At 43.7% G+C, this 25,995-nt stretch overlaps 1 protein-coding gene across 26 annotated transcripts in view; it reads left to right on the top strand.

Moving 5' to 3' along the window:
- Positions 1-1,235: 1,235 nt before the first annotated feature.
- The window catches only part of LOC110531425 (phosphatidylinositol-binding clathrin assembly protein), a 72,027-nt gene continuing 47,267 nt past the window's right edge, over positions 1,236-25,995 (top strand). For 20 of the 26 annotated variants that reach the window (XM_090183488.1, XM_090183487.1, XM_090183498.1 and 17 more), the window contains exons 1-2: positions 1,236-2,511; positions 16,254-16,396. In XM_090183488.1, coding sequence (XP_090039614.1) covers positions 2,382-2,511; positions 16,254-16,396 — 273 coding nt within the window. In that variant the 5' untranslated portion in view covers positions 1,236-2,381. The remainder of the gene's footprint in view (positions 2,512-16,253; positions 16,397-25,995) is intronic. The other 6 variants (XM_090183485.1, XM_090183479.1, XM_090183483.1 and 3 more) reach the window with 1 other exon arrangement.

Here is a 25,995-nt window from a genome sequence, read left to right as displayed (position 1 = left end):
CACATAATATTGTCTGTACTCAGGAGAAAACCGTTGCTTTGCACCACCCCTCCTGACTACTTCCTCTCACTACAAAGACAGAATGTGGTTAATCGCTTCTCATACAAGCACTTCCTGGAAAATGATTTATCTGCTACACACCTCAATGCTGTGTTATACACCCCCCCCCCCCCCCCACCCCCACCCCTCTCCTCCACCTTACAATGTTGATCCTAGATCTGCAGAACGATCGATATTTGTCTGGAATGTACCTGACACAGAGACACTTTCCAATGTGTACTTTTGAACACAGCCCTACATTAGATTAGTCTATGAAATCCAGGTCAAACGCTGTGTGTGTGTATGTAACTGTGTGTGTGTGTATGTGTGCGTTCGTGTGTGTGAGGGAGGGGGGGGGGGGGGGGGGGTGAGCAAACGCTTTGAGGTTCATTCTGAAACCATGGTTTCTATCTCATCATCATCATCATCATCATCATCAGGACTTTGAACTCTTAACCAGGGCTTTGTAAAAGTAAGAGGTGGTCTGATAAGGGAAGGGAAAACATCTCATATAAGCCCATAAACTATATGGTTAAGCCCCTGCTATAGCCTACGTTGTAGTCTAGAAGTAATAACGACGATATACTACTGTATAAGACCTATATTCAGTATTCCTACATCTCCTGATATTCAGTCAGGCAAAAATAAACAGTGACTTTATATGAATGATCACCATCATACAGTATAAATAGACATATGCCTTCAGTAGTGAAGTAGCCTATGGCAGGAGCAGAATGGGTTTCATTATAGGAAAACATCTATTAGACGCTATCGCCTAATTTATTGCATCCACTGTGAAATACCACCGGGGGAAATTACCTTGAGCGTTGTCATATATTTTGTGCGCACGTCGCACAGATGGAAGGCAGGCAGGCTAATAATAATGCACATCATTGTCCTTCTCAGGATTTTCAGGCACACAATGTTCCATACTCGGAGCGCGAGAGTCAATCAAGGACACCGAGTTTGAGAAATAATTTAATACGACCTTAAATGTGTAAATATTACATGGTTAAAATCACATATACAGCGGATAAATAGAGCTTAAATAACAATTTATTAAATGAATAAAAACATTGTAAATGGCTGTGGAGTTTGTATTTTATTTAAACAAATAAAACAACGTTTAATTCTGTATTAGTCTTAGACGTACATGACCGTCGTCACATTTCTACCTTAAATTTCCGACACGGTCCAGGTCCCATCCAATCAACTCTTTCTCAGATCAGCTGATTCCTACGCTGCCATTTTGTCCGCGGTAGTAGGCAGGCAGCAAGTGGAGACAAGCTGTTTCATATTCCTACATATTCAACAAGACTTGAATAATACTAAAGACGACGATATGAGTTGGATGTCAAGGTTCAGTGGTTTCTGACGGGTGGTTTTTTTTAGTAGTTTTTTGTTGTTGTTGTTGTTGCCAATTTCATGGATATATCGGACCAAATAGGTTAAATTCAGGTGTTCCTCTCTGGTACCGGACTCGGAGGAAGCAGGGTTGAGACAGGACGATACTAGGTAGTTAGAGGGTGTTGTGTTAGCAGGAAGGCCGGTCAACTGGCCGCTGTCTTCTCTCCGTCTACATCTAGTCTGAAGCTCAAGACAAGTTGGGAAAGTTTGATAGTTTCACGTTTGCCTATTTTCGTTATGTTTCACTCGAAACCCCAAAAAAGGGACCGGTCTTTTCGAGGTAACCTAAACACACAAAACCTCAGTGGAAGTTGAATTCTGAAGAAGAGGGGTTTTATTTGAGTAGTAACCGTTTTAGCTAGTTTGGCTAAAAACTGTGATCATAATTCAGGGTTGTCTCGCCAGTGGTCTTGTTAAATTGACCCGTAGGTATCCAGCCAGCTAGAGATGTTTATATGTAGCCAGCGAGCTGACATTTCTGTTTACAAATTGCATAGTGGGACTCATTCGTGGTTCGAGTGCAGAAACGGAAATATTAGCTAACACAAAGCTAGTTTACTTGTTAGATGTCAACCTTTTTGTTGTTGTGTGTTTTGTTTGTTACTATACAGAATACCTTGTTAATGATAGCTAACGTTAACTAGTTAGTTAATTGATTTGCTTATTCAAGACATAATAACATTGTGTGTCCGGATTTTTTTTTTTTTAGGTTGCAACAAACAAACAAAAAAACTAAAATTAGTCGGAGATCTTTCAGCGATACTGGACTAGGACGTCATACCACTTCTTTTTAACGGGACCGAATCCCGTGGCCCGAAACCTCCTTGCCATCTCTGGTGTTACGCACGTCAGCTAATAACCAATCGTTGGACATTGTGTGTGTGTTTATCATCCAACTAATCATAGTGGGTTTTGTAGCGAAACGGTGAAACACAATGTCAGGACAGTCTATAACGGATCGCTTCGCAGCGGCACAGCACAGCATGACCGGGTCTGGTATCAGTAAAGCCGTGTGCAAGGCCACGACGCACGAAGTCAGCGGCCCCAAGAAGAAACACCTTGATTGTGAGTATGTGTGTGTGTGTGTGTGTGTGCGTGGGTGGGGGCGGACGCCTGCCTGTCTACTGTCAATCCTCATGTTTCTTGTCTGTCTGCTGTCTGTCTGAGTGTTAGCCCTTGATCATGACTCTCAGTTCCATTACACATAAGAGTCATTGGAAGTAGGCGTCTTCTGTATGAGGGGAGTTTTGTTAAGAGCCCTGACGCTTGGTGAATCTATTGCGGTATGGTTTTGAAGCACCAAAAGGTTAAATTGATACACGTCTTTTTATATGGTTAGTGTTCCCACACTGCCATGTCTCCATGTTACAGCGCGTTGTTGACAGAAGACTGAGGGACCACCTGTGTTAATTAGATATCTAGCATGCTCCAAACACCTGTGTGTAACGGAATTAAGGCTGTGTTTAACAGAAGGCCGCCAGAAATGTGTTGTCACTGAGAAATCCTGTTGGCTGCATCTGTGAGGATGCCGGTTAAAACTGTCTATAGTACGTGTATAATTAGCATTTGTGAAATTATTTTAATGTGATATGGAAGTGCAGGGTTTTATGTTTCTAGAACCGTATTGCAGTTGAGAATCGATTCACATTTAGATGGAGTCCTTGCACCTTAAGGAGTAATGGTGGCTCCTTAAGGGGTAAATGGTGGCTCCTTAAGGGGTAAATGGTGGCTCCTTAAGGGGTAAATGGTGGCTCCTTAAGGGGTAAATGGTGGCTCCTTAAGGGATAATGGTGGCTCCTTAAGGGGTAAATGGTGGCTCCTTAAGGGGTAAATGGTGGCTCCTTAAGGGGTAAATGGTGGCTCCTTAAGGGGTAATGGTGGCTCCTTAAGGGGTAAATGGTGGCTCCTTAAGGGGTAAATGGTGGCTCCTTAAGGGATAATGGTGGCTCCTTAAGGGGATAATGGTGGCTCCTTAAGGGGTAAATGGTGGCTCCTTAAGGGATAATGGTGGCTCCTTAAGGGGTAAATGGTGGCTCCTTAAGGGGTAAATGGTGGCTCCTTAAGGGGTAAATGGTGGCTCCTTAAGGGGTAATGGTGGCTCCTTAAGGGGTAATGGTGGCTCCTTAAGGGGTAATGGTGGCTCCTTAAGGGGTAATGGTGGCTCCTTAAGAGTACATCTTGGGATGAGTCTGTGTGCTTAGATCAAAACCAAACATACCTGCTATCAAAACCAAACATACCGGTACTGTAGCTATTTCGCTACTGTGTTGAATTCCATCACACTGTAGTCACTTCCTTAGCTAGAATTACATAGTAGACAGTAGCCTAGCAGACATTATCAGTGAATTTCCATGGATGTTGCCCCCCCCCCACTGTCTCTGTCTGGACAGTGGATACTGGTTATTCATTTCTTAATAAGATGATGATGAGTAGCGCTTTCCAAGGTCCAGCTGGCTGACGTAATTGTGCCTTTACTTACCATGCAGCCGTTCCTGGTCACGGCTGTATGATACCATTATTTTTGTACCCTCTTATTTTCACCAACAGAATTCCAGTGACATGTGTGGCGTTTTGGCTGCAAAAAAAACCCCCAACATGTTCTGCTGGAGAAAAAAAAAAAAAGTTGACATGTGAACTTGATGCCTATTTATTTTCCAGTGGCCATTGTTGGTTACTGTCTATGTGACGGGACTGAAGGGCATCTGAGGAAGCGGCGTTGATGAAAGTCTTAAGTTCATGTGTCCCTGTCTGATGGAGATAATGAGTCAAGACTAGATCGGAGACGATACGTGAAACAGGAAAATACATCTGCAATGTTCATTATGGTGTTGTCATGACTAGGGTTGTATCATAACTGCTGTCCCTACACTACTCAGCTGTTACAATGCTTAGCAGTTCATTATGGTGTTGTCATGACTAGGGTTGTATCATAACTGCTGTCCCTACACTACTCAGCTGTTACAATGCTTAGCAGTTCATTATGGTGTTGTCATGACTAGGGTTGTATCATAACTGCTGTCTCTACACTACTCAGCTGTCACAATGCTTAGCAGTTCATTATGGTGTTGTCATGACTAGGGTTGTATCATAACTGCTGTCTCTACACTACTCAGCTGTTACAATGCAATGTTCATTATGGTGTTGTCATGACTAGGGTTGTATCATAACTGCTGTCTCTACACTACTCAGCTGTTACAATGCAATGTTCATTATGGTGTTGTGACAGATAAAACATTATTTAGTCCTAAAGGAGGCCTGGCTAAGGCCAAAATGTCATAAATATGCCAACTTTGATCAATTATTTCTCAATTATGCTTTTAGATATAAATGTCATATGTGTTAACAATCCTGCCTCTAAATAATTATTCTATGGATTACATTTTGTGAAAATCTCCCCAAATCATAGTATTTTGTTTGGTGTTGCCCTGGTTTTGTGAGGAATCACTGAAAGGTGTATCATCATTGGTGTCCCCAGTGCCAAGCTACTCAGCAACGGCTATACACGAGACAATGGATATCTATTTGGAACTGTTATAATGCTTATTAGTTAGTACCAATAGCTGGTGTCCATATCACGGTATTGTATCAGCCCCACACTGCAGCAGGCAGCAGCCCCTATCAGTCCAGGCTGACATTCACGCATCGTTGGAGAAAATAAATGGTGTTTTGAAGCCAATTAGTCTTATGATTGGGACTGTCCCCCTCAATTACTCGTGGTTAGGCTTTAAGAGATGACGCTGATTCCCTCCATTTTAAGTAGGCTTATCTGTTGTCATGGTTATAGACTATATATATATATACATACACACACACACACTACTGTTCAAAAGTTGGCGGTCACTTAGAAATGTCCTTGTTTTTTTAAAGAAAAGCACTTTTTTTTGTGCATTTTAAAATAACATCAAATTGATCAGAAATACAGTGTAGACATTGTTAATAGAGGTCGACCGATTTAATTGGCATGGACGATTTTTTAAAAATTAGGGCCGGTTTTAAAGTATTCCTAACAATCGGTAATGAGGACTTGTGAGGCGTCTGTTTCTCAAACTAGACACTCTAATACACTTCTCCTCTTGCTCAGTTGTGCACCGGGGCCTCCCACTCCTCTCTCTATTCTGGTTAGAGTCAGTTTGCTCTGTTCTGTGAAGGGAGTAGTACACAGCGTTGTATGAGATCTTCATTTTTTTGTCAATTTCTCGCATGGAATAGCCTCCATTTCTCAGAACAAGAACAGACTGATGAGTTTCAGAAAGTTATTTGTTTCTGACCATTTTGAGCCTGTAATCGAACCCACACATGCTGATGCTTCAGATGCTCAACTAGTCTAAAGAAGGCCAGTTTTATTGCTTATTTAATTAGAACAACAGTTTTCCTCTGTGCTAACATAATTGCAAAAGGGTTTTCTAATGATCAATTATCCTTGTAAAATGATAAACTTGGATTAGCTAACACAACGTGCCATTGGAACACAGGAGTGATGGTAGCTGATAATGGGCCTCTGTACGCCTATGTAGATGTTCTATTAAAAAAAATATTCTGTTTCCAGCTACAATAGTCATTTACAACATTAACAATAATTACACTGTATTTTTGATCAATTTTATGTTAATAGACAAAAAAATAGCTTTTCTTTCAAAAACAAGGACATTTCTAAGTGACCACAAACTTTTGAGTGTATATATAAAAATCTAGTACCAGTCAAAAGTCTGGACACACCTACACATTCCAGGGCTTTTCTTTTATTTTGACTCTTTTCTACACTGTAGAATAATAGACATCAAAACTATGAAATAACACACATGGAATCATGTAGTAACCAAAAAAGTGTTAAACAAATCAAAATATGTTATATTTGAGATTCTTCAAAGTAGCCACCCTTTGCCTTGATGACAGCTTTGCACACTTGGAATTCTCTCGACCAGCTTCATGAGGTAGTTGCCTGGAATGCATTTCAATTAACAGGTGACAAGGTAGGGGTGGTATACAGAAGATAGCCCTATTTGGTAAAATACGAAGTCCATATTATGGCAAGAACAGCTCAAATAAGCAAAGAGTAAACAAGTCCATCATTACTTTAAGACATGAAGGTCAGTCAATCCGGAAGATTTCAAGAACTAACGTTTATTCAAGTGCAGTCGCAAAAAATATCAATCGCTATGATGAAACTGTCTCATGAGGACCGCCACAGGAATGGAAAATCCAGAGTTACCTCTGCTGCAGAGTATACGATCATTAGAGTTACCAGCCTCAGAAATTGCAGGCCAAGTAAATGCTTCACACATTTCAAGTAACAGACACATCTCAACATCAACTGTTCAGAGGAGACTGCATGAATCAGGCCTTCATCGTCGAATTGTTGCAAAGAAACCACTACTAAAGGGCAAAGAAGAGACTTGCTTCTGCCAAACATGAGCAATGGACATTAGACCAGTGGAAATCTGTCCTCTTGGTCTGAGGAGTCCAATTTTTAACATTTTGGTTCCATCCACCGTGTCTTTGTGAGACGCAGAGTAGGTGAACGGATGATCTCCGCATGTGTGGTTCCCACCGTGAAGCATGGAGGAGGAGGTGGGATGGTGTTTTGCTGGTGACACTGATTTATTTAGAATTCAAGGCACACTTAACCAGCGTGGTTACCACAGAATTCTGCAGCGATACGCCATCCCATGTGGTTTGTGCTTAGTGGAACAATCATTTGTTTTGCAACAGGACAATGACCCAACACACCTTCAGGCTGTGTAAGGGCTATTTGACCAAGAAGGAGAGTGATGGAGTGCTGCATCAGATGACCTGGCCTCCTCAATTAGGTTGAGGTTGGGTGATTGTGATGTTTTGGCATGAGTTGGACCGCAGAGTGAAGAAAATGCAGCAAACAAGTGCTCAGCATATGTGGGAACTCCTTCAAGACAGTTGGAAAAGCATTCCTCATGAAGCTGGTTGAGAGAAAGCCAAGAGTGTGCAGAGCTGTCATCAGGGAATTGGTTGGCTACTTTGAAGAATCTCAAATATAAAATATATTTTGATTCAACTCTTTTGTTTTTTTTGTTGGTTTACTACATGATTCCATATGTGTCATTTCATACTTTTGATATCTTCACTATTATTCTACAATGTAGAAAATAGTGAAAATCCAGAAAAAATCCTTGAATGAGTAGTTGTCTAAACTTTTGATTGTATCTGTACGCCATTGGTTATAGCTGATGACGTACTGTGTGATTTCTCAGGCTTTATTTAGGCTGGTCTATCGGGACGGATCTGAACTTTTATGTTAAATCAACTAGCAGGAAAGGTGGTTCTGGTTGCAGAGATGACGTATCCTTGCTGTTGCTGAAGGGGAAAACACAGCGGATGTGAGTCCAGTTAAACAAATATGCCTAAAATAAACAGGAAGTAGTCTAATATAGCAGCAAACATGCCGAGATGTTGGCCTACTGTGCACTCCCATTGGTCAAAGGTCATACCTGATGGGTGTACTACAAAGCAGGGTCTGGGTATACTACAAAGCAGGTTCTGGGTGTACTACAAAGCAGGTTCTGGGTGTACTACAAAGCAGGTTCTGGGTGTACTACAAAGCAGGGTCTGGGTGTACTACAAAGCAGGGTCTGGGTGTACTACAAAGCAGGGTCTGGGTGTACTACAAAGCAGGGTCTGGGTGTACTACAAAGCAGCTAACGCCTAAATATTATTTTGTAATTTTTTTCCTAAAATGAGCTTGAATTGGACATGGTGTAATTGATTAAAAAAACTAATATATATATATATATATAAGTTTAGCTTTAAAAAAAAAAAAAAAGCGAATCAGAAAATCAATAGTTATTTCTGGTTGCTTTACAGTTAGCTGGGTAACTCATTGATCCATCTTTGTCGTATACCCCTCTGATAGCGGAGATGAATTGCTCAGCTATTTGCATGTTGTAAGGGAGATAGTTGCCTTGACGCTCTCAACCGAGTCCGGTGTCTTTGTCTGCCACTCTGCCGACACAGCCTTGCCTGGCATGAGGCCTAGTTGTCATGGTTATTTTGTGGAAGTTGTGACATTTTAAACTCAATCCGTTCCTAATATTTTCGTGCCGTTGTCATGGCGGCCAAGAGTCACAGAACAGAGCCACCGGTTGGTTGAAACAGCGGTTAGTTCTAATTCAGCCTAATTCTGCCCCTTCTGAGTTAGGGGTTTGACTCGTTCGTAGGGCTAATTCAGTGGAACATCCCAAATGAGAGGGCAATTCACCTTAGACGCTCCACAATGGGTAAATAATATTTCCGTGTTTTGCCCACTGTAGCCTAGGTCATCGTCATCGCTTGAGTAAAGTCTAGCCCTACCTCTCACATACTGTTTGCATTTCAGAATGTCCACACACTAATTTAAGATTAACATCGCGAGGTGACTCTTTAAAACTTCTTGTGACTCTCAAACCCGGATCCGGGAGCGTAATCATCGCCTGACACGAATTACCATAACGCAACGGACATAAATCTTCCTAGAAAATATTCCTATTCATGAAAATCACAAGTGAAATATATTGGAACACAGCTTAGCCTTTTGCTAATCACCCTGTCATCTCAGATTTTCAAAATATGCTTTACAGACAAAGCTAGACAAGCATTTGTGTAAGTTTATCGATAGCCTAGCATAGCATTATGCCTTGCTAGCAGCAGGCAACCTTGTCACGGAAATGAGAAAAACAATCAAATTAAATAGTTAACCTTTGAACTTCGGATGTTTTCACTCACGAGACTCCCAGGTAGACAGCCAAAGTTCATTTTTTTTCCCAAAAGATTATTTTTGTAGGCGAAATAGCTCCGTTTCTTCTTCACGTTTGGCTGAGAAATCGCCTGGAAATTGCGGTCACCACAACGCCTAAAAATATTCAAAATTAGCTCCATAATATTGACAAACATGGCAAACGTTGTTTATAATCAATCCTCAAGGTGTTTTTCTAATATCTATTCGATAATATATCTGTCGGGACAATTCGTTTTTCAGGAGGCACGATTGGAGTAATGGCTACCTCTGTATTTTACGCGAGAACCTCTCTCGGAGCCACCATGTGACCACTTACGCAATGTGGCCGCCTACGGCTATTCTTCAACAGAAATGCGTAAAACTACGTCACAATGCTGTAGACACCTTGGGGAATACGTAGAAAGTGTACGCTCGTTGATGGTACATTCACAGCTGAATAGGGAGTCATTGGAACGCAGCGCTTTCAAAACCTGGGACACTTCCGGATTGGATTTTTCTCAGGCTTTCGCCTGCAACATTTCTGTTATACTCACAGACAATATCTTTACAGTTTTGGAAAAATTAGAGTGTTTTCTATCCATAGCGGTCAATTATATGCATATTCTAGCATATTTTCCTGACAAAATATCATATGTTTTTTTTTCCAAAAATGAAAATACTGCCCCCTAGCACCAAGAGGTTAATTTCTTCTTTTTTTTAAGCCATTTGTAGTCAACTAGGACTTCTAAAATATGCTGCCAGAACAGCCCTTCTCAAACCTTGAGACTGTCCCAAATGACACCATAGTCCTTGTATATTGCACTTCAGAGCGGTTGGGTTAAATGTGGAAGACCACATTTCAGGTGTAGGCATTCAGTTAGACAACTGACTAGGTATCCTTTCCTTACTTTTCTTTGTAGTGGACTATAAATGAAATAGGGGGCTGTTTTGGACACAGCTACAGGCTAGCTCGATGTCGATGATACAGATTATCATCCGCAAAGGAAACGGGTTGTGTAGTTGTGTGTGTAGTTTGTGTGTGTGTGTGGCTATTGCGACACTTTGTTACAGGACAGAAGAGGGTTACATTGGTTCCCATGTAGCCTAGATGTATTACTAATGGCTATAATACGTGAACAATTGCTATTGTGATTCATTGCAAAGAAAACCTGTCTGTCGAGTCTCCGTCCTCACCGTAACCTGTCTGTCGAGTCCTCACCGTCGTCACCGTAACCTGTCTGAGTCCTCACCGTCCTCACCGTAACCTGTCTGTCGAGTCTCCGTCCTCACCGTAACCTAGCTGACAGTCGGTCTCGCTGTGGAGCCAGCTTTTAGTGAGCAGCCTAGTGCTGGACCCTCGAGACGGTGGAAAAACGCTTTCCAGTAGTTTGGAAAAAGCATAGTGCTCTGTAGTCGAGTCAAGTGTGTGCATGTCTTTACAAGAGTTTGTGTAGTGGACTCTGACTAAAAGGTGTGTGTGTGTGTGTGTGTGTGTGTTTGTGGGAACTCTGTGTGTGTGGAACATTTTAGCGCTCCTGTCCTCGACAGGGTATTTTTAGCCTGGCTGGCTGGGTCCTTTGGCCATGTCTGTCGGCTTGTTATGTACATACCTTCCCTCCCCTGGTTGTCTCTCTGTCTCACTCAGCTGCATTCACACCACCATGGAACAGACGACAGATAGTTGTCTGAAGGGAGAGCGAGTCAACAAGGCCAGCTAGTAAGAATCTCCACAGAGAGAGAATGGAAGACAGACTACTACTGTACTCTACCGTAGTCTAAAGAGGGGAGGAATTTGAGAGCGAGATCTACCGAACCAAGAGTGAGCCAGGAACCTGGGTGGCTGAGCCCATATGCACTAAGCATCAGAGTTGTAATGCTGACCTGTGATCGGGTCCCCCGATAACCCTATTGACTATGATCTAAAATGGAAAACTGATCCTAGATCAGGCGTGGTTTCTCTTGGTTTGGCCTAAAGTCAAGTTGGCTTTATTCACATCGTAGGCGTCATTAGATTTGAATGCACTTGATTCATTTGGATTGTTAGGAAGGCAGCACAGAACCGTAGTGGCTGCAGTTCAGGATGGTTTGGCTTCTTTCTCAGTAGGTCCAGGCTCTAGTTTCCTGTATACACACATACTTCCTGTTGATATATCAGAACTGAAAATAGAGGATGCACCTCAAGCAAACCATTTGACTAGAGCCTGTCTGGAGGTGTAACTTTTGGTTTTGGAACTAAAGGAATCTTTCCCATTGTGATGTGGCGGAATCGTAGAATCCCCTTTGACGCCGACGTGGTTCTAAACTCAGATCCCGATCCGGCCTTGGTCACCATGAGAACAGAGGCTGTCATCTGAAACGGGGAAAGACGGAGTGTCACGGAGGAGACAAAGGGAGAAGAAAAAAACCTGTCTACTCTTTATATATAGCTATTTATACACCTGCTGCCATCTCTACCCCCCCCCCCCCTTTCTCTCTCTCTGTTCATGCAGAGGAAGTCTCTTTTCGGTAAACCCTCTGTGTGTGTGTGGTGTGTGTGTGTGTGTGTCAGGCAGGCAGGCAGGCGATTAGAGGATATACAAGGTGTTCCTCTTCAGTCTCCCCTCCTCCATCTTTAGGTTGTGTACACGCATCTGTGTTAGGATTTTTTGTTGTTGTACAGATCATATCGCAGATTAGCCTTTTTATAGATATGCAAGGTGGAGGAGGGAGGCGGGTGTAAGGCGAGGAGGGGTGAGGGGGAGGCGAGGAGAGCCGACCCCAGCAAGGAGGCTGGCAGCTGGGCCAGATGTAGTCTGTCTTCCCCTGTCTGGCTGGCCCACCTGGCACCTAGTGCTCCCTCTCTCCACCTGCTCACATCCTACAGCTGACAGCCCTCTGTTTCCCCCTCCCTCTCTCCACCTGCTCACGTCCTACAGCTGGCAGCACTCTGTTCCCCCTCCCTCTCTCCCTCTAGGTCAGACTAGCTACGTTGTGGCTGTGACCTACAGTGTGCAGTTATCTCAGTTATCTCCAGGGCTGCATCTCTCAATGGTCTTAAACGGGCCTCGTCTTCTGGATTGACTGGGCGTATACATTATACAGGAACGATTCCTACTGGAGACTCACTTCACTGACTTCTTGTCCATTGAGAGGCCTAACTATTCTTCCTGTCCAGTTGTTGTTTGCTTGGTCTCTCTCACCCCACCACAGTCCCATCCCTCTCCTAGCTGTGTGTGTGTGTTGGTTGATGAGGTAAGAGCCCTAAGCTCAGGCCAGTACCAGGAGCTCCTCATTACGGGGACTGACCAGTGCAACCCAGAGGGCAAAGGTCATGCCAGCCCTGCTGAATGGAACAATGGTTCTGTGTGCATTGGAACACACACATTAGAACACAGAGCAGCTGTCTGTCAACTCTGAGAAGGACAGATGAGATCAGCGCTCATGCCCTTTTTATCGTTCATTGTCCATCTCTCACTGAATCTCTCTGGTGTTCTAGAATGTCTCTGGAGTTCTGGAATCCCTCCGTGTTCTAAAATATCTTTGTAAAATCTCCCAGAATTGTACCATGATATTAGGAGTGTTTGTGTTACACATTACCATTGTGTGTAGGGAGCCACACACTAAGTCTAGCTGGTGTGTGGGTTTTCACAGCCACTCTCAAACATGGCTGATGGCCAGTAAGACGGGGAAGGGAGGGAGGAGAGGGTGAAGAGAGGAATTGTTCCACCCTGCGTGGTCAGGGTTTCTGCAGATTGCAGGTTGGATAAGATGGGATCCACCACCACCACTCCCCAGATGGAGCCAGCCTCTCCTCACACTGCAGTTCTCCCTCTCTCTCCCCGTCCCTCTGTTTCTCTCTATTCTGTCTCTCTCTATTCTGTCTCTCCCCGCCCCTCTGTCTCTCCCCGTCCCTCTCTCTCCCCGTCCCTCTGTCTCGCTCTATTGTCTCTCTATATTGTCTCTCTCTATTGTCTCTCTCTATTCTGTCTCTCTCTATTCTGTCTCTCTCTATTCTGTCTCGCCCCCCACTCTCTCCCCTCTCTCTCTCGCCGTTTAAGACAACTGACTGTGATCAAGGGCATCCAAATGTGTTTCCACTCCCTTTGATTAAGTCAGCACATATCCACTACATTACAGCAGACACACAAGCCCCCCCCCCCCCCCCCCCCCACACACACACACACACAGGTGGGGAGAGACTGGGACGACAGGGTGAGACTGAGGGGGAGTACAGATCCGAAATTGGTTTTGTTAAACATGTCTGGCTCTGCAGTGTGTAAACAGAAACCTGCTCTGGGAAAGAGTGGTCCCATGTTCTATTACTAATTATGACCTAATCCAGACCTGAATGCTGATTGGCTGAAAGCCGTGTTATAACACCTATATGGCCAATATACCACAACTAAGGGCTGTTCTTAAGCACGGCACAATGCGGATTACAGCCTGGATACAGCCCTTAGTCGTGGTGTATTGGCCATAGACCACCATACCTGTGGTATACGGTCTGATATACCACAGCTGTCAGCCAATTAGCATTCAGTGCTCGTACCACCCAGTTTATAATGGCTGTTATACCACACCCCCTTGGGCCTTATTGCTTAAATATTAATCTTCATATCACACTGAAACCCTAAACCCTGGTCACTGAAACCCTGAAACCCTACACTGAAATCCTAATGTAGCCTGGCCCCATTGTCCAATAACCATGTTAATGAGACAGATGTTACAGACGAATGAATTGGTGTTTCCAAAGTTACCCAGGTGGGTGTGTGTAGTCTGGACCCGTTTTGTTGAACAATAGAAGTAGGGATTTAGGAGAGCGAGGGGTAGGAGACGGCAGGGGGGAGAATACAACTCTAAAAATTCACATTCACTTGTTGTGGTGGACAAGTACTAATGGGTGGTCGTTAGGACTGACCCCATTTAGGCAACTGGTCCATTATTTGGTCGTTAGGCTGTTGGTCGACCCGAGAGTTCTTTGTCAATGCGATGCAAACATGTGTCACTTAGAGAGAGCAGGGGAACAGGGAGTGTTTTTCCCTGTTCAAATGAGGGATGTGAACCCTGGTCACTACATCAGGGAGGACAGATGAACCCTGGTCACTACATCAGGGAGGACAGATGAACCCTGGTCACTACATCAGGGAGGACAGATGAACCCTGGTCACTACATCAGGGAGGAGATATGAACCCTGGTCACTACATCAGGGAGGAGAGGTGAACCCTGGTCACTACATCAGGGAGGACAGATGAACCCTGGTCACTACATCAGGGAGGAGAGGTGAACCCTGGTCACTACATCAGGGAGGATAGAGACGGATATGAACCCTGGTCACTACATCAGGGAGGACAGATGAACCCTGGTCACTACATCAGGGAGGAGATATGAACCCTGGTCACTACATCAGGGAGGAGAGGTGAACCCTGGTCACTACATCAGGGAGGAGAGGTGAACCCTGGTCACTACATCAGGGAGGAGAGGTGAACCCTGGTCACTACATCAGGGAGGAGAGGTGAACCCTGGTCACTACATCAGGGAGGAGAGGTGAACCCTGGTCACTACATCAGGGAGGAGAGGTGAACCCTGGTCACTACATCAGGGAGGAGAGGTGAACCCTGGTCACTACATCAGGGAGGATAGAGACAGATATGAACCCTGGTCACTACATCAGGGAGGATAGAGACAGATATGAACCCTGGTCACTACATCAGGGAGGAGAGGTGAACCCTGGTCACTACATCAGGGAGGAGAGGTGAACCCTGGTCACTACATCAGGGAGGACAGAGACAGATATGAACCCTGGTCACTACATCAGGGAGGACAGATGAACCCTGGTCACTACATCAGGGAGGACAGATGAACCCTGGTCACTACATCAGGGAGGAGAGGTGAACCCTGGTCACTACATCAGGGAGGAGAGGTGAACCCTGGTCACTACATCAGGGAGGAGAGGTGAACCCTGGTCACTACATCAGGGAGGATAGAGACAGATATGAACCCTGGTCACTACATCAGGGAGGATAGAGACAGATATGAACCCTGGTCACTACATCAGGGAGGACAGATGAACCCTGGTCACTACATCAGGGAGGACAGATGAACCCTGGTCACTACATCAGGGAGGAGATATGAACCCTGGTCACTACATCAGGGAGGAGAGGTGAACCCTGGTCACTACATCAGGGAGGACAGATGAACCCTGGTCACTACATCAGGGAGGAGAGGTGAACCCTGGTCACTACATCAGGGAGGACAGATGAACCCTGGTCACTACATCAGGGAGGACAGATGAACCCTGGTCACTACATCAGGGAGGATAGAGAAGGCGGGTGCTTGTCCCAGGGTCACTGGTTGTCTGACTCCGACACAATCAAATCAATTGCTGGTCAGACTCCCTCTAATCATTTGTCTTAATTATTGAATCAAACAGTGTGCTTAAAGATTCAGACAAGCTCAGTGAATATAGTTGATTAAAAGACATGGAGACATCCTATCTATGGGAAAATACATGTTTTTAAAAATGACAGATGGCTCTTGGTTGACCAATATGTGTTTTTTTTTTTTTAGTCGGGGACAGCCCTAGTGGCCGTGAAAGTTGTTGTTTTGGTGCATATGAATATATAAACATAATGTCAATAGAATTGTCTGAATAGAACAGCACATGTGGAACAGGATGTTGTTTTTATAGGCCTGGGACCAAACCGGTATGGTGCTACTCATTAGTATCACAGCAAGGAAAGGAAAACCGCTCGAATGTTGGAAACAAACATCATGTTGTTGTCGTCCAGGGTCAGTTTTACCACCTACAGCACAGTTTGTACTCGTCTAGACTGGAGGTCGACACTCGAGTCTAGACTATGTGTTTGTCTCTGGACTTGCAGCCCCGTGTGTGTGTGTGTGTGTTGTGTGTGTTCCTCTTCCTGAAATGACCCTGTTTGTCCTTCATTTTGAACTTGCATGCAGTTCCACTGTCACACCACTGTGAGTGTGTACCTGAGAGTGCGTTCCTTGTCTTTGATTTCCCCATCTATACAGGCCCTGATCTCACCACGTCTGTCCTGTCTGTCCTGTCTCTCTCTCTCTAACTCTGTCTGTCTCCTCCAGACCTGATCCACTGCACCAGTGAGATGAACGTGTCGGTCCCCCAGCTGGCTGACACACTATTTGAGAGGACAGCCAATAGCAGCTGGGTGGTGGTCTTCAAAGCTCTGATCGCTACACACCACCTTATGATGTATGGCAATGAGGTAAGTGAAAATACACACGCGCGCACACACACGGACTCACGAACACACACACACGGACTCACACACTCCCAAATGCCTTCCATAGTGTTCTCAGGGAGCTGCCTCCATTTTAAATTCAGTCTAGGCCTGCGTTGAGCTCTTGAAATGTGTTCCTGGTAATAATGTTCTATTTGACGAGGGGAGAACAACCACTGTACTGATGATGATTACCACAGCTACTTTGACTGTTTCAACTCAGTGATGAAAGGCCACCGGACCTTGTCACCTTAGTTTAGCAAGAGGCACATTTCCACACGAGGATGATGTAACCAACCATTCTTGTAGCTTTCTTTTTCTCTTACGATGTTGATTCTAAGACGTCCTCTGGCCAGAGAAAGAGAGAGGGGTAACCGGGAGAGGGAGGAAGATGGAGCAGGAGAGGGGGAACTTAAAAAGGGAGAGGGAGGGAGGGAGAGAGAGGGAGAAAGAGAGAGGGGGGAGAGGGCGAAAGATGGAGAGAGAGAGCAAGAGAGAGAGGGATCAAAGGAATGAACGAGGGAGAAAGAGGGAGAGCTTTATCCCAGTCTCCATTCCATAGTGTTGGTCTTGATTGGACCGGTTGCCAGCACTGTGTTGTCGAGTTTAGTTTTAGTCCAACTACCCAGTATCAATACTCCGTTAATTCTTCACCCAGGGTTTATCCTATACACCTGTCAAGCTTTTCTATCGCTCCTTCTCCCTTGTGAGAGGGAGCACGCTCTCTTTCTGTCTTTTTTCTTTCCTCTCTTCCCTCTCTTTCTCCTCTCCCCTCTCTTCCCCTCTCTTGTCTCTCTTTTCTTTCGCTTCTCTCTCTCCCCTGCACTCTCATCTTCGCTGTCTCTCTGTATCAATACCGTATCCGATCTTCACCTGTACTTTTCTCTCTTCAGCTCTGCCAAGAAACAGTTCCTTGGGAGACGACATTGTTATGCAGAATGTAATAGTCTATCGTTCTAGATCAACTGTGTTTTCCTGTTGTACATGGACATGTACAGTTGAAGTCGGAAGTTTACATACACTTAGGTTGGAGTTATTAAAACTAGTTTACATACACTTAGGTTGTAGTCATTAAAACTAGTTTACATACACTTAGGTTGTAGTCATTAAAACTAGTTTACATACACTTAGGTTGGAGTTATTAAAACTTGTTTACATACACTTAGGTTGGAGTCATTAAAACTAGTTTACATACACTTAGGTTGGCGTTATTAAAACTAGTTTACATACACTTGGGTTGGAGTCATTAAAACTCGTTTTTCAACTACTCCACAAATGTCTTGTTAATAAACTATAGTTTTGGCAAGTCGTTTAGGACGTCTACTTTGTGCATGACACAAGGCATATTTCCAACAATTGTTTACAGATGGATAATTTCACTTATAATTCACTGTATCACAATTCCAGTGGGTCAGACGTTTACATACACTAAGTTGACTGTGCCTTTACACAGCTTGGAAAATTCCAGAAAATTATGTCATGGCTTTAGAAGCTTCTGCTAGGCTAATTGCCATAATTTTAGTCAATTGGAGGTGTACCTATGGATGTATTTCAAGGCCTACCTTCAAACTCAGTGCCTCTTTGCTTGACATCATGGGAAAATCAAAAGAAATCAGCCAAGACCTCAGAAAAATATTGTAGACCTCCACAAGTCTGGTTCATCCTTGGGAGCAATTTCCAAATTCCTGAAGGTACCACGTTCATCTTTACAAACAATAGTACGTAAGTATAAACACCATGGGACCACTCAGCTGTCATACTGCTCAGGAAGGAGACGCGTTCTGTCTCCTAGAGATGAACGTACTTTGGTGAAAAAAGTGCAAAGCCAGACTACGGTTTGCAACTGAACATGGGGACAAAGATCGTACTTTTTGGAAAAATGTCTTCTGGTCTGATGAAACAAAAACTGAACTGTTTGGCGATAATGACCATCGTTATGTTTGGAGGAAAAAGGGGGAGGCTTGCAAGCCCAAGAACACCATCCCAACCGTGATGCACGGTGGTGGCAGCATCATGTTGTTGGGGTGCTTTGCTGCAGGAGGGACTGGTGCACTTCACAAAATAGATGGCATCATGAGGGAGGAAAATCAGGTGGATATATTGAAGCGACATCTCAAGACATCAGTCAGGAAGTCAAAGCTTGGTTGCAAAAGGGTCTTCCAAATGGACAATGACCCCAAGCATACTTCCAATGTTGTGGCAACATGGCAAAAGGACAACAAAGTCAAATGATTGGAGTGGCCATCACAAAGCCCTGACCTCAATCCCATAGAACATTTGTGGGAAGAACTGAAAAAGCTTGTGCGAGCAAGGAGCCCTACAAACCTGACTCAGGTACACCAGCTCTGTCAGGACGAATGGGCCAAAATTCACCCAACTTATTGTGGGAAGCTTGTGGAAGGCTACCCGACATACAGTGCCTTGCGAAAGTATTTGGCCCCCTTGAACTTTGCGAGCTTTTGCCACATTTCAGGCTTCAAACATAAAGATATAAAAACGGCCAGGTCTTGGTAGATTTGCAGTGGTCTGATACTCCTTCCATTGCAATATTATCGCTTGCACAGTGCTCCTTGGGATGTTTAAAGCTTGGGAAATATTTTTGTATCCAAATCCGGCTTTAAACTTCTTCACAACAGTATCTCGGACCTGCCTGGTGTGTTTCTTGTTCTTCATGATGCTCTCTGCGCTTTTAACGGACCTCTGAGACTATCACAGTGCAGGTGCATTTATACGGAGACTTGATTACACACAGGTGGATTGTATTTATCATCATTAGTCATTTAGGTCAACATTGGATCATTCAGAGATCCTCACTGAACTTCTGGAGAGAGTTTGCTGCACTGAAAGTAAAGGGGCTGAATAATTTTGCACGCCCAATTTTTCAGTTTTGGATTTGTTAAAAAAGTTTGAAATATCCAATAAATGTCGTTCCACTTCATGATTGTGTCCCACTTGTTGTTGATTCTTCACAAAAAAATACAGTTTTATATCTTTATGTTTGAAGCCTGAAATGTGGCAAAAGGTCGCAAAGTTCAAGGGGGCCGAATACTTTCGCAAGGCACTGTATTTGAACCAAATTAAACAATTTTAAAGGCAACGCTACCAAATACAAATTGAGTGTATGTAAACTTCTGACCCACCTGGAGTGTGATGAAAGAAATAAAGGCTGAAATAAATCATTCTCTCTACTATTATTTTGACACTTCACATTCTTAGGATCACCACTTTATTTTAACTGTGGAATTTTTACTGGCATTACATGTCAGGAATTGTTAAAAACAGAGTTTTTAAATGTATTTGGCTAAGGTGTATGTCAACTTCCGACTTCAACTGTATGTACAAGTGTCGTGTGTGTGTGCAGTCCCAGTTATACGAAGTGTTTGTCCCAGTCGTTTCCTGTGTGTGGCGAGTGTAGGCAGGCCGCAGTGTACCAAAACAACCAGATTACAGGAAGTCTTAGACAATGAGCAGGAGAGAGAGAACCAGGGCACCCACCCAGCCCGGCGCCTCAAGCCTCCCCTCAGGTGCTCTGATCCTGGCCGTGGCTACTCAGGTTACTGGGCCGCCCTCCTGGGAGTCTGGAAGTCTGGCTGCTGACTATACTATACTGCACCTGAGCCTGAACAAGGTTACTCTAGAGAGGGTAGACTGGGAGAGGGCCTGCTTCCATCCCCCCAACCCAAGGGCAAAAGATGGGGATGGAGATATGGAAGGCACAACAGTAAGGTCGGGGGAGGATATAGGAGTGATGGAGGAGGATATGCTTGGAGACTGCTCCATTGCCCAGGTTGGAGACTGCTCCATTGCCCAGGTTGGAGACTGCTCCATTGCCCAGGTTGGAGACTGCTCCATTGCCCAGGTTGGAGACTGCTCCATTGCCCAGGTTGGAGACTGCTCCATTGCCCAGGTTGGAGACTGCTCCATTGCCCAGGTTGGAGACTGCTCCATTGCCCAGGTTGGAGACTGCTCCATTGCCCAGGTTGGAGACTGCTCCATTGCCCAGGTTGGAGACTGCTCCATTGCCCAGGTTGGAGACTGCTCCATTGCCCAGGTTGGAGACTGCTCCATTGCCCATGCCCAGTACCACCCCTACCTGGCTGGGAGGAGCGAGGACACTGATAGAATGCTTATGCTAAGCACATGTTCGGTCTCCCACCTTGAGAGTGCGAGGTTTTCAGATGTAGAAAGGGGGGCATAGTGAATGTGTGTGTTTTTATATTTAAGCAATAAGGCACGAGAACCTGGGGATTATTGTGTGCTAACTCCCAACTAAGGGGTGTTCTTATGCCCGAGGCAAAGCCAAGGTCCTTTGGAGGGTGTTACACTCGATATGTTCAGGGCCTTATTGCTTTCGTAAAACGGTTGCCGACATGTATTAAGAAAAGTTTTCATTCAAACGTTATTACATTGAGTGAGTTCTGAGATTCTGAAGTTGCTAGCCAAGTAGCATTGCTAGCCAAGTAGCATTGCTAGCCAAGTAGCATTGCCAGCCTACTAGCATGGGGAAATGTTGTCTAGATTCTATTTTTCCAGGGGAGATTAAGTTTATAAATTGACTGTCTGGGCTGTGAGACAGTGGATGCATATAGATAAATCTAATGAACTTGTTCATTGTTTGATTCTCCTCTACTTCTGATGACTTTTTAGCCAGTGGTTCTGAAAGTAGTGCTCGCAAGCTAAAATTAGTCCCCCAAAAATGGTTTACTACGTCACATTGTGTGCAGATATGTGCACCACCTCATTGCTCGCTCTGCCATTTGTGTTTGACGTGCCTCTTGCTAGCTGCCACTCACATGAAGCTCATTGGTTGAACTCTAATTGTTAGGGGTTGGCCCACGTGGGGGGAAATTAAGGGGAAACAGTGGGGTGCAGATTCCAGAAAAAGTTGCTTTCAAACTAGAGGTTTTGTTGCTATTTGAGGCAAGACCGTAATTCTTCTCATGGAGTATGCATGTATGAACTACACATTGACACATCAAGCCCAAAACGGAAGGTTTAAATAACAGTTAGTGGTGGCCAATGTTCCGGAGCATGTCTTTTAACAGGCGTTACCCGGAGGATGCTGGGATTGTGGTTCTAGAACTCCCTGCTATCAACCAGTCAGCATCCAGTTTCCGTAAACACCCGGTTTCTAAACTATATACTAACACTGAGTCACCTCCCTGCTGTCCCAGATACTGAATGGACCAATCTGCCTCAGTGACGTTACTAGAAGAAAGAGGTAGGGGAGGAGAGAGAGAATGGAGGGGGAGAAAATGAAAAGAAAGGGAGAGGGAGTGAGTCAAAGGGGAGAGAGAGAATGGGCCAATCTGCTTGAGTGACGTTACTAGAAGATTGTGTCGTCAATAAAACTAATAACCCTGGAAGGGAGAGAATAGAAGAGAGAGAGAGAAGGATGGTGGAGAGAAGGGAAGTGAAGGAGAGATGGATGAGAGGGAATGAATAGAGGGGAGAGAGAGAGAGAGAGAGAAGGATGGTGGAGAGAAGGGAAGTGAAGGAGAGATGGATGAGAGGGAATGAATAGAGGGGAGAGAGAGAGAGAGAGAGAGAGAGAGAGAGAAGGATGGTGGAGAGAAGGGAAGTGAAGGAGAGATGGATGAGAGGGATTGAATAGAGGGGAGAGAGAGAGAGAGAGAGAGAGAGAAGGATGGTGGAGAGAAGGGAAGTGAAGGAGAGATGGATGAGAGGGAATGGAGAGAGAGAGAGGATGGGGGAAAGAAGGGAAGTGAAGGAGAGATGGATGAGAGGGAATGAATAGAGGAGAGAGAGAGAGAGGATGGGGGAGAGAAGGGAAGTGAAGGAGAGATGGATGAGAGGGAATGAATAGAGGAGAGAGAGAGAGAGAGGATGGGGGAGAGAAGGGAAGTGAAGGAGAGATGGATGAGAGGGAATGAATAGAGGAGAGAGAGAGAGAGGATGGGGGAGAGAAGGGAAGTGAAGGAGAGATGGATGAGAGGGATTGAATAGAGGAGAGAGAGAGAAGGCGAAAAGGACAAAGCGTGAGGGGATGAGGGAGCTGGAGAGCGACAGAGAGGAAGGCTGAGAGCTAGCAAGAGATGGAAAGAGGGTAAGAGAAGGCGGGAGTGTCAGAGGGAGGGGGAAAAAAAGGTCTGTAGAAAAGCGTTGACTGTGACTGTTGTGTCAGAGGGGAGATAGAGGAGAGCTCTGAGAATCTGTTATCATGTGTTGGAGTGTAGGTTTAAACTGACTAATGGAGGTCGCCAAGCACAATAATCTAGAGACGCATATTGCATACTCAATGGCAGGGTGGACACGAGGTGTGGTGGGCTGTACAGGAATGATGAGGTGCCCTTATCTTAAAACACCCAGTCTTTGAGCTCCAGGCTGGCCCAGCCCAGCAGAATGCACACACACACACACACACACACACACACACCAGGGCTTGACATAAAACATGTTTTAGTCCTTTTGACAAGTAGGACATTTCTTTACTTGTCTAAGCTCAATATGACGAGGGTTGTCATTAACTAGGGTTATTAATATGACGAGGGTTGTCATTAACTAGGGTTATTAATATGACGAGGGTTGTCATTAACTAGGGTTATTAATATGACGAGGGTTGTCATTAACTAGGGTTATTAATATGACCAGGGTTGTCGTTAACTAGGATTATTAATATGACCAGGGTTGTCATTAACTAGGGTTATTAATATGACCAGGGTTGTCATTAACTAGGGTTATTAATATGACGGATTGTCATTGACTAGGGTTATTAATATGATGGTTGTCATTAACTAGGGTTATTAATATGATGGTTGTCATTAACTAGGGTTATTAATATGACGAGGGTTGTCATTAACTAGGGTTATTAATATGACGAGGGTTGTCATTAACTAGGGTTATTAATATGACTAGGGTTGTCATTAACTAGGGTTATTAATATGACGGGTTGTCATTGACTAGGGTTATTAATATGACGGGTTGTCATTGACTAGGGTTATTAATATGATGGTTGTCATTAAGTAGGGTTATTAATATGATGGTTGTCATTAACTAGGGTTATTAATATGATGGTTGTCATTAAGTAGGGTTATTAATATGATGGTTGTCATTAACTAGGGTTATTAATATGATGGTTGTCATTAACTAGGGTTATTAATATGATGGTTGTCATTAAGTAGGGTTATTAATATGATGGTTGTCATTAACTAGGGTTATTAATATGATGGTTGTCATTAACTAGGGTTATTAATATGATGGTTGTCATTAACTAGGGTTATTAATATGATGGTTGTCATTAACTAGGGTTATTAATATGATGGTTGTCATTAACTAGGGTTATTAATATGATGGTTGTCATTAACTAGGGTTATTAATATGATGGTTGTCATTAACTAGGGTTATTAATATGACGAGGGTTGTCATTAACTAGGGTTATTAATATGACCAGGGTTGTCATTAACTAGGGTTATTAATATGACGAGGGTTGTCATTAACTAGGGTTATTAATATGACCAGGGTTGTCATTAACTAGGGTTATTAATATGACGAGGGTTGTCATTAACTAGGGTTATTAATATGACGAGGGTTGTCATTAACTAGGGTTATTAATATGACGAGGGTTGTCATTAACTAGGGTTATTAATATGACGAGGGTTGTCATTAACTAGGGTTATTAATATGACGAGGGTTGTCATTAACTAGGGTTATTAATATGACGAGGGTTGTCATTAACTAGGGTTATTAATATGACGAGGGTTGTCATTAACTAGGGTTATTAATATGACGAGGGTTGTCATTAACTAGGGTTATTAATATGACGAGGGTTGTCATTAACTAGGGTTATTAATATGACGGGTTGTCATTAACTAGGGTTATTAATATGACCAGGGTTGTCATTAACTAGGGTTATTAATATGACGAGGGTTATGCCTTTGGCAGCTGGACAGTAAAAGAAAGTTGATTTGGAAACAACTAGATCATGAGAGAAATGCTGGCATATTGTGTTTTATGGCATATTTTATAAAATAATTCCTTAATTTCTGCGGTCGTATTTTGTCTAGGCTACTTTGAAACAAGGTTAGACTTGCTTCATAAAATGCCCAGGTTTTAAACCGTTAAGTTTGTTTAAATCGTTTCAAAATATTGACGGTGGGTGATGCCTATATGTAATTAAGTCTCATTTAAAGTTTTATTGGGCCTCATGTCGGTATCTGATTGGGCGCGAGGCTGTGGCCAATAGGCATCTCACCTACACTTTGACCTGTAGGCTTGTTTAATGTACACAAATAAAAATGGTTTTGAATATTCTAATGTTGGCCTCTCTGATCCATTGCTGATCGGCGTAATTGTTTGATATTTTTATTATTTTTTTTACTTGTCCGTTCGGACAACTAACAGAGCGTTCAGAAAGTATTGCATTTTCTCACATTTTGTCACGGCCTGAATTGAAAATGGATAAAAATCTATTTTCTCACGCTTCTTACACACATTAATTACCCCATAATGGCAAAGTGAAAACACGTTTCTAGAAATGTGAGCAAATGTATTGCATAATAAATACAGATATCTAATTTACATTGGTATTCACACTCCTGAGTCAATGCTTTGTAGAAGCACCTTTTGGCGGCGATTACAGAGTCTTTTTGTCCTCGTCTCTTAAAGAACTTTGCCCACCTGGATTGTACAATATTTGCCCATTTTCTTTTAAAGGTTCTTACATCTCTGTCAAGTTGATCATGGCTAGACAGCCCTTTTCAAGACATGCCATAGATTTTCAAGCTGATTTTAAGTGATCAGGCTTCTCAGGAACATTCAATGTCGTCTTGGTAAGCACCTCCTGTGTAGATTTGGCCTCGTGTTTTAAGGTCTGGTGGAAAGCCGACTGAACCAGGTTTTCCTCTAGGGTTTTGCCTGTGGCTATAACTGTATTCTGTTTCCCTTTATCCTAAAATAAACTCCCTGGTCGTTGTCTGATGCAGCCAGCACCATGTTTGAAAATATGACGCGTGGTACTCGGTGACGTGTTGTGTTAGATTTGCCCCAAACGTAACACTTTGTATTCAGGACATAAAGTTAATTTCTTAGCCACATTGCAGTATTAAGTGTCATGTTGCAAACAGGATGTGTGTTTTGTAACATTTTTTTGTTCTGTACAGACTTCCTTTATTTCACACTGTCATTTAGCTTAGTATTGTGCAATGTTGTTGATTTCATCCTCAGTTTTCTGATATCACAGCCATTAAACTCTTACCTGTTTATAAAGTCAACATTGGCCTCATGTTGAAATCCCTGCTTGGTTTTTGTTCTACCAATGGGTGCCCTTTGCGAGGCATTGGAAAGACCTCCCTTGTCTTTGTGGTTTGAATCTGTGCTTGAAATTCAGTACTTGACTTTTATTTATTTTACCTTTACTTTACTAGGCAAGTCAGTTAAGGCAAGTTAAGAACAAATTATTATTTTCAATGACGGCCTAGGAACAGTGGGTTAACAGGCAGTTAGCCTTGTTCGGGAGCAGCTCGGGGATTCGAAGTCCAACACTCTAACCACTAGGCTACCCTGCCGCCTCTACACTCTAACCACTAGGCTACCCTGCCGCCTCTACACTCTAACCACTAGGCTAC

The sequence above is a fragment of the Oncorhynchus mykiss genome, chromosome 9 (assembly GCF_057628025.1).
Source record: "Oncorhynchus mykiss isolate SJ-2025 chromosome 9, ASM5762802v1, whole genome shotgun sequence".
Taxonomy (NCBI): domain Eukaryota; kingdom Metazoa; phylum Chordata; class Actinopteri; order Salmoniformes; family Salmonidae; genus Oncorhynchus; species Oncorhynchus mykiss.
The sequence above is the reverse complement of the archived record's forward strand: the minus strand, read 5'-3'. Positions and strand labels throughout refer to the sequence as shown.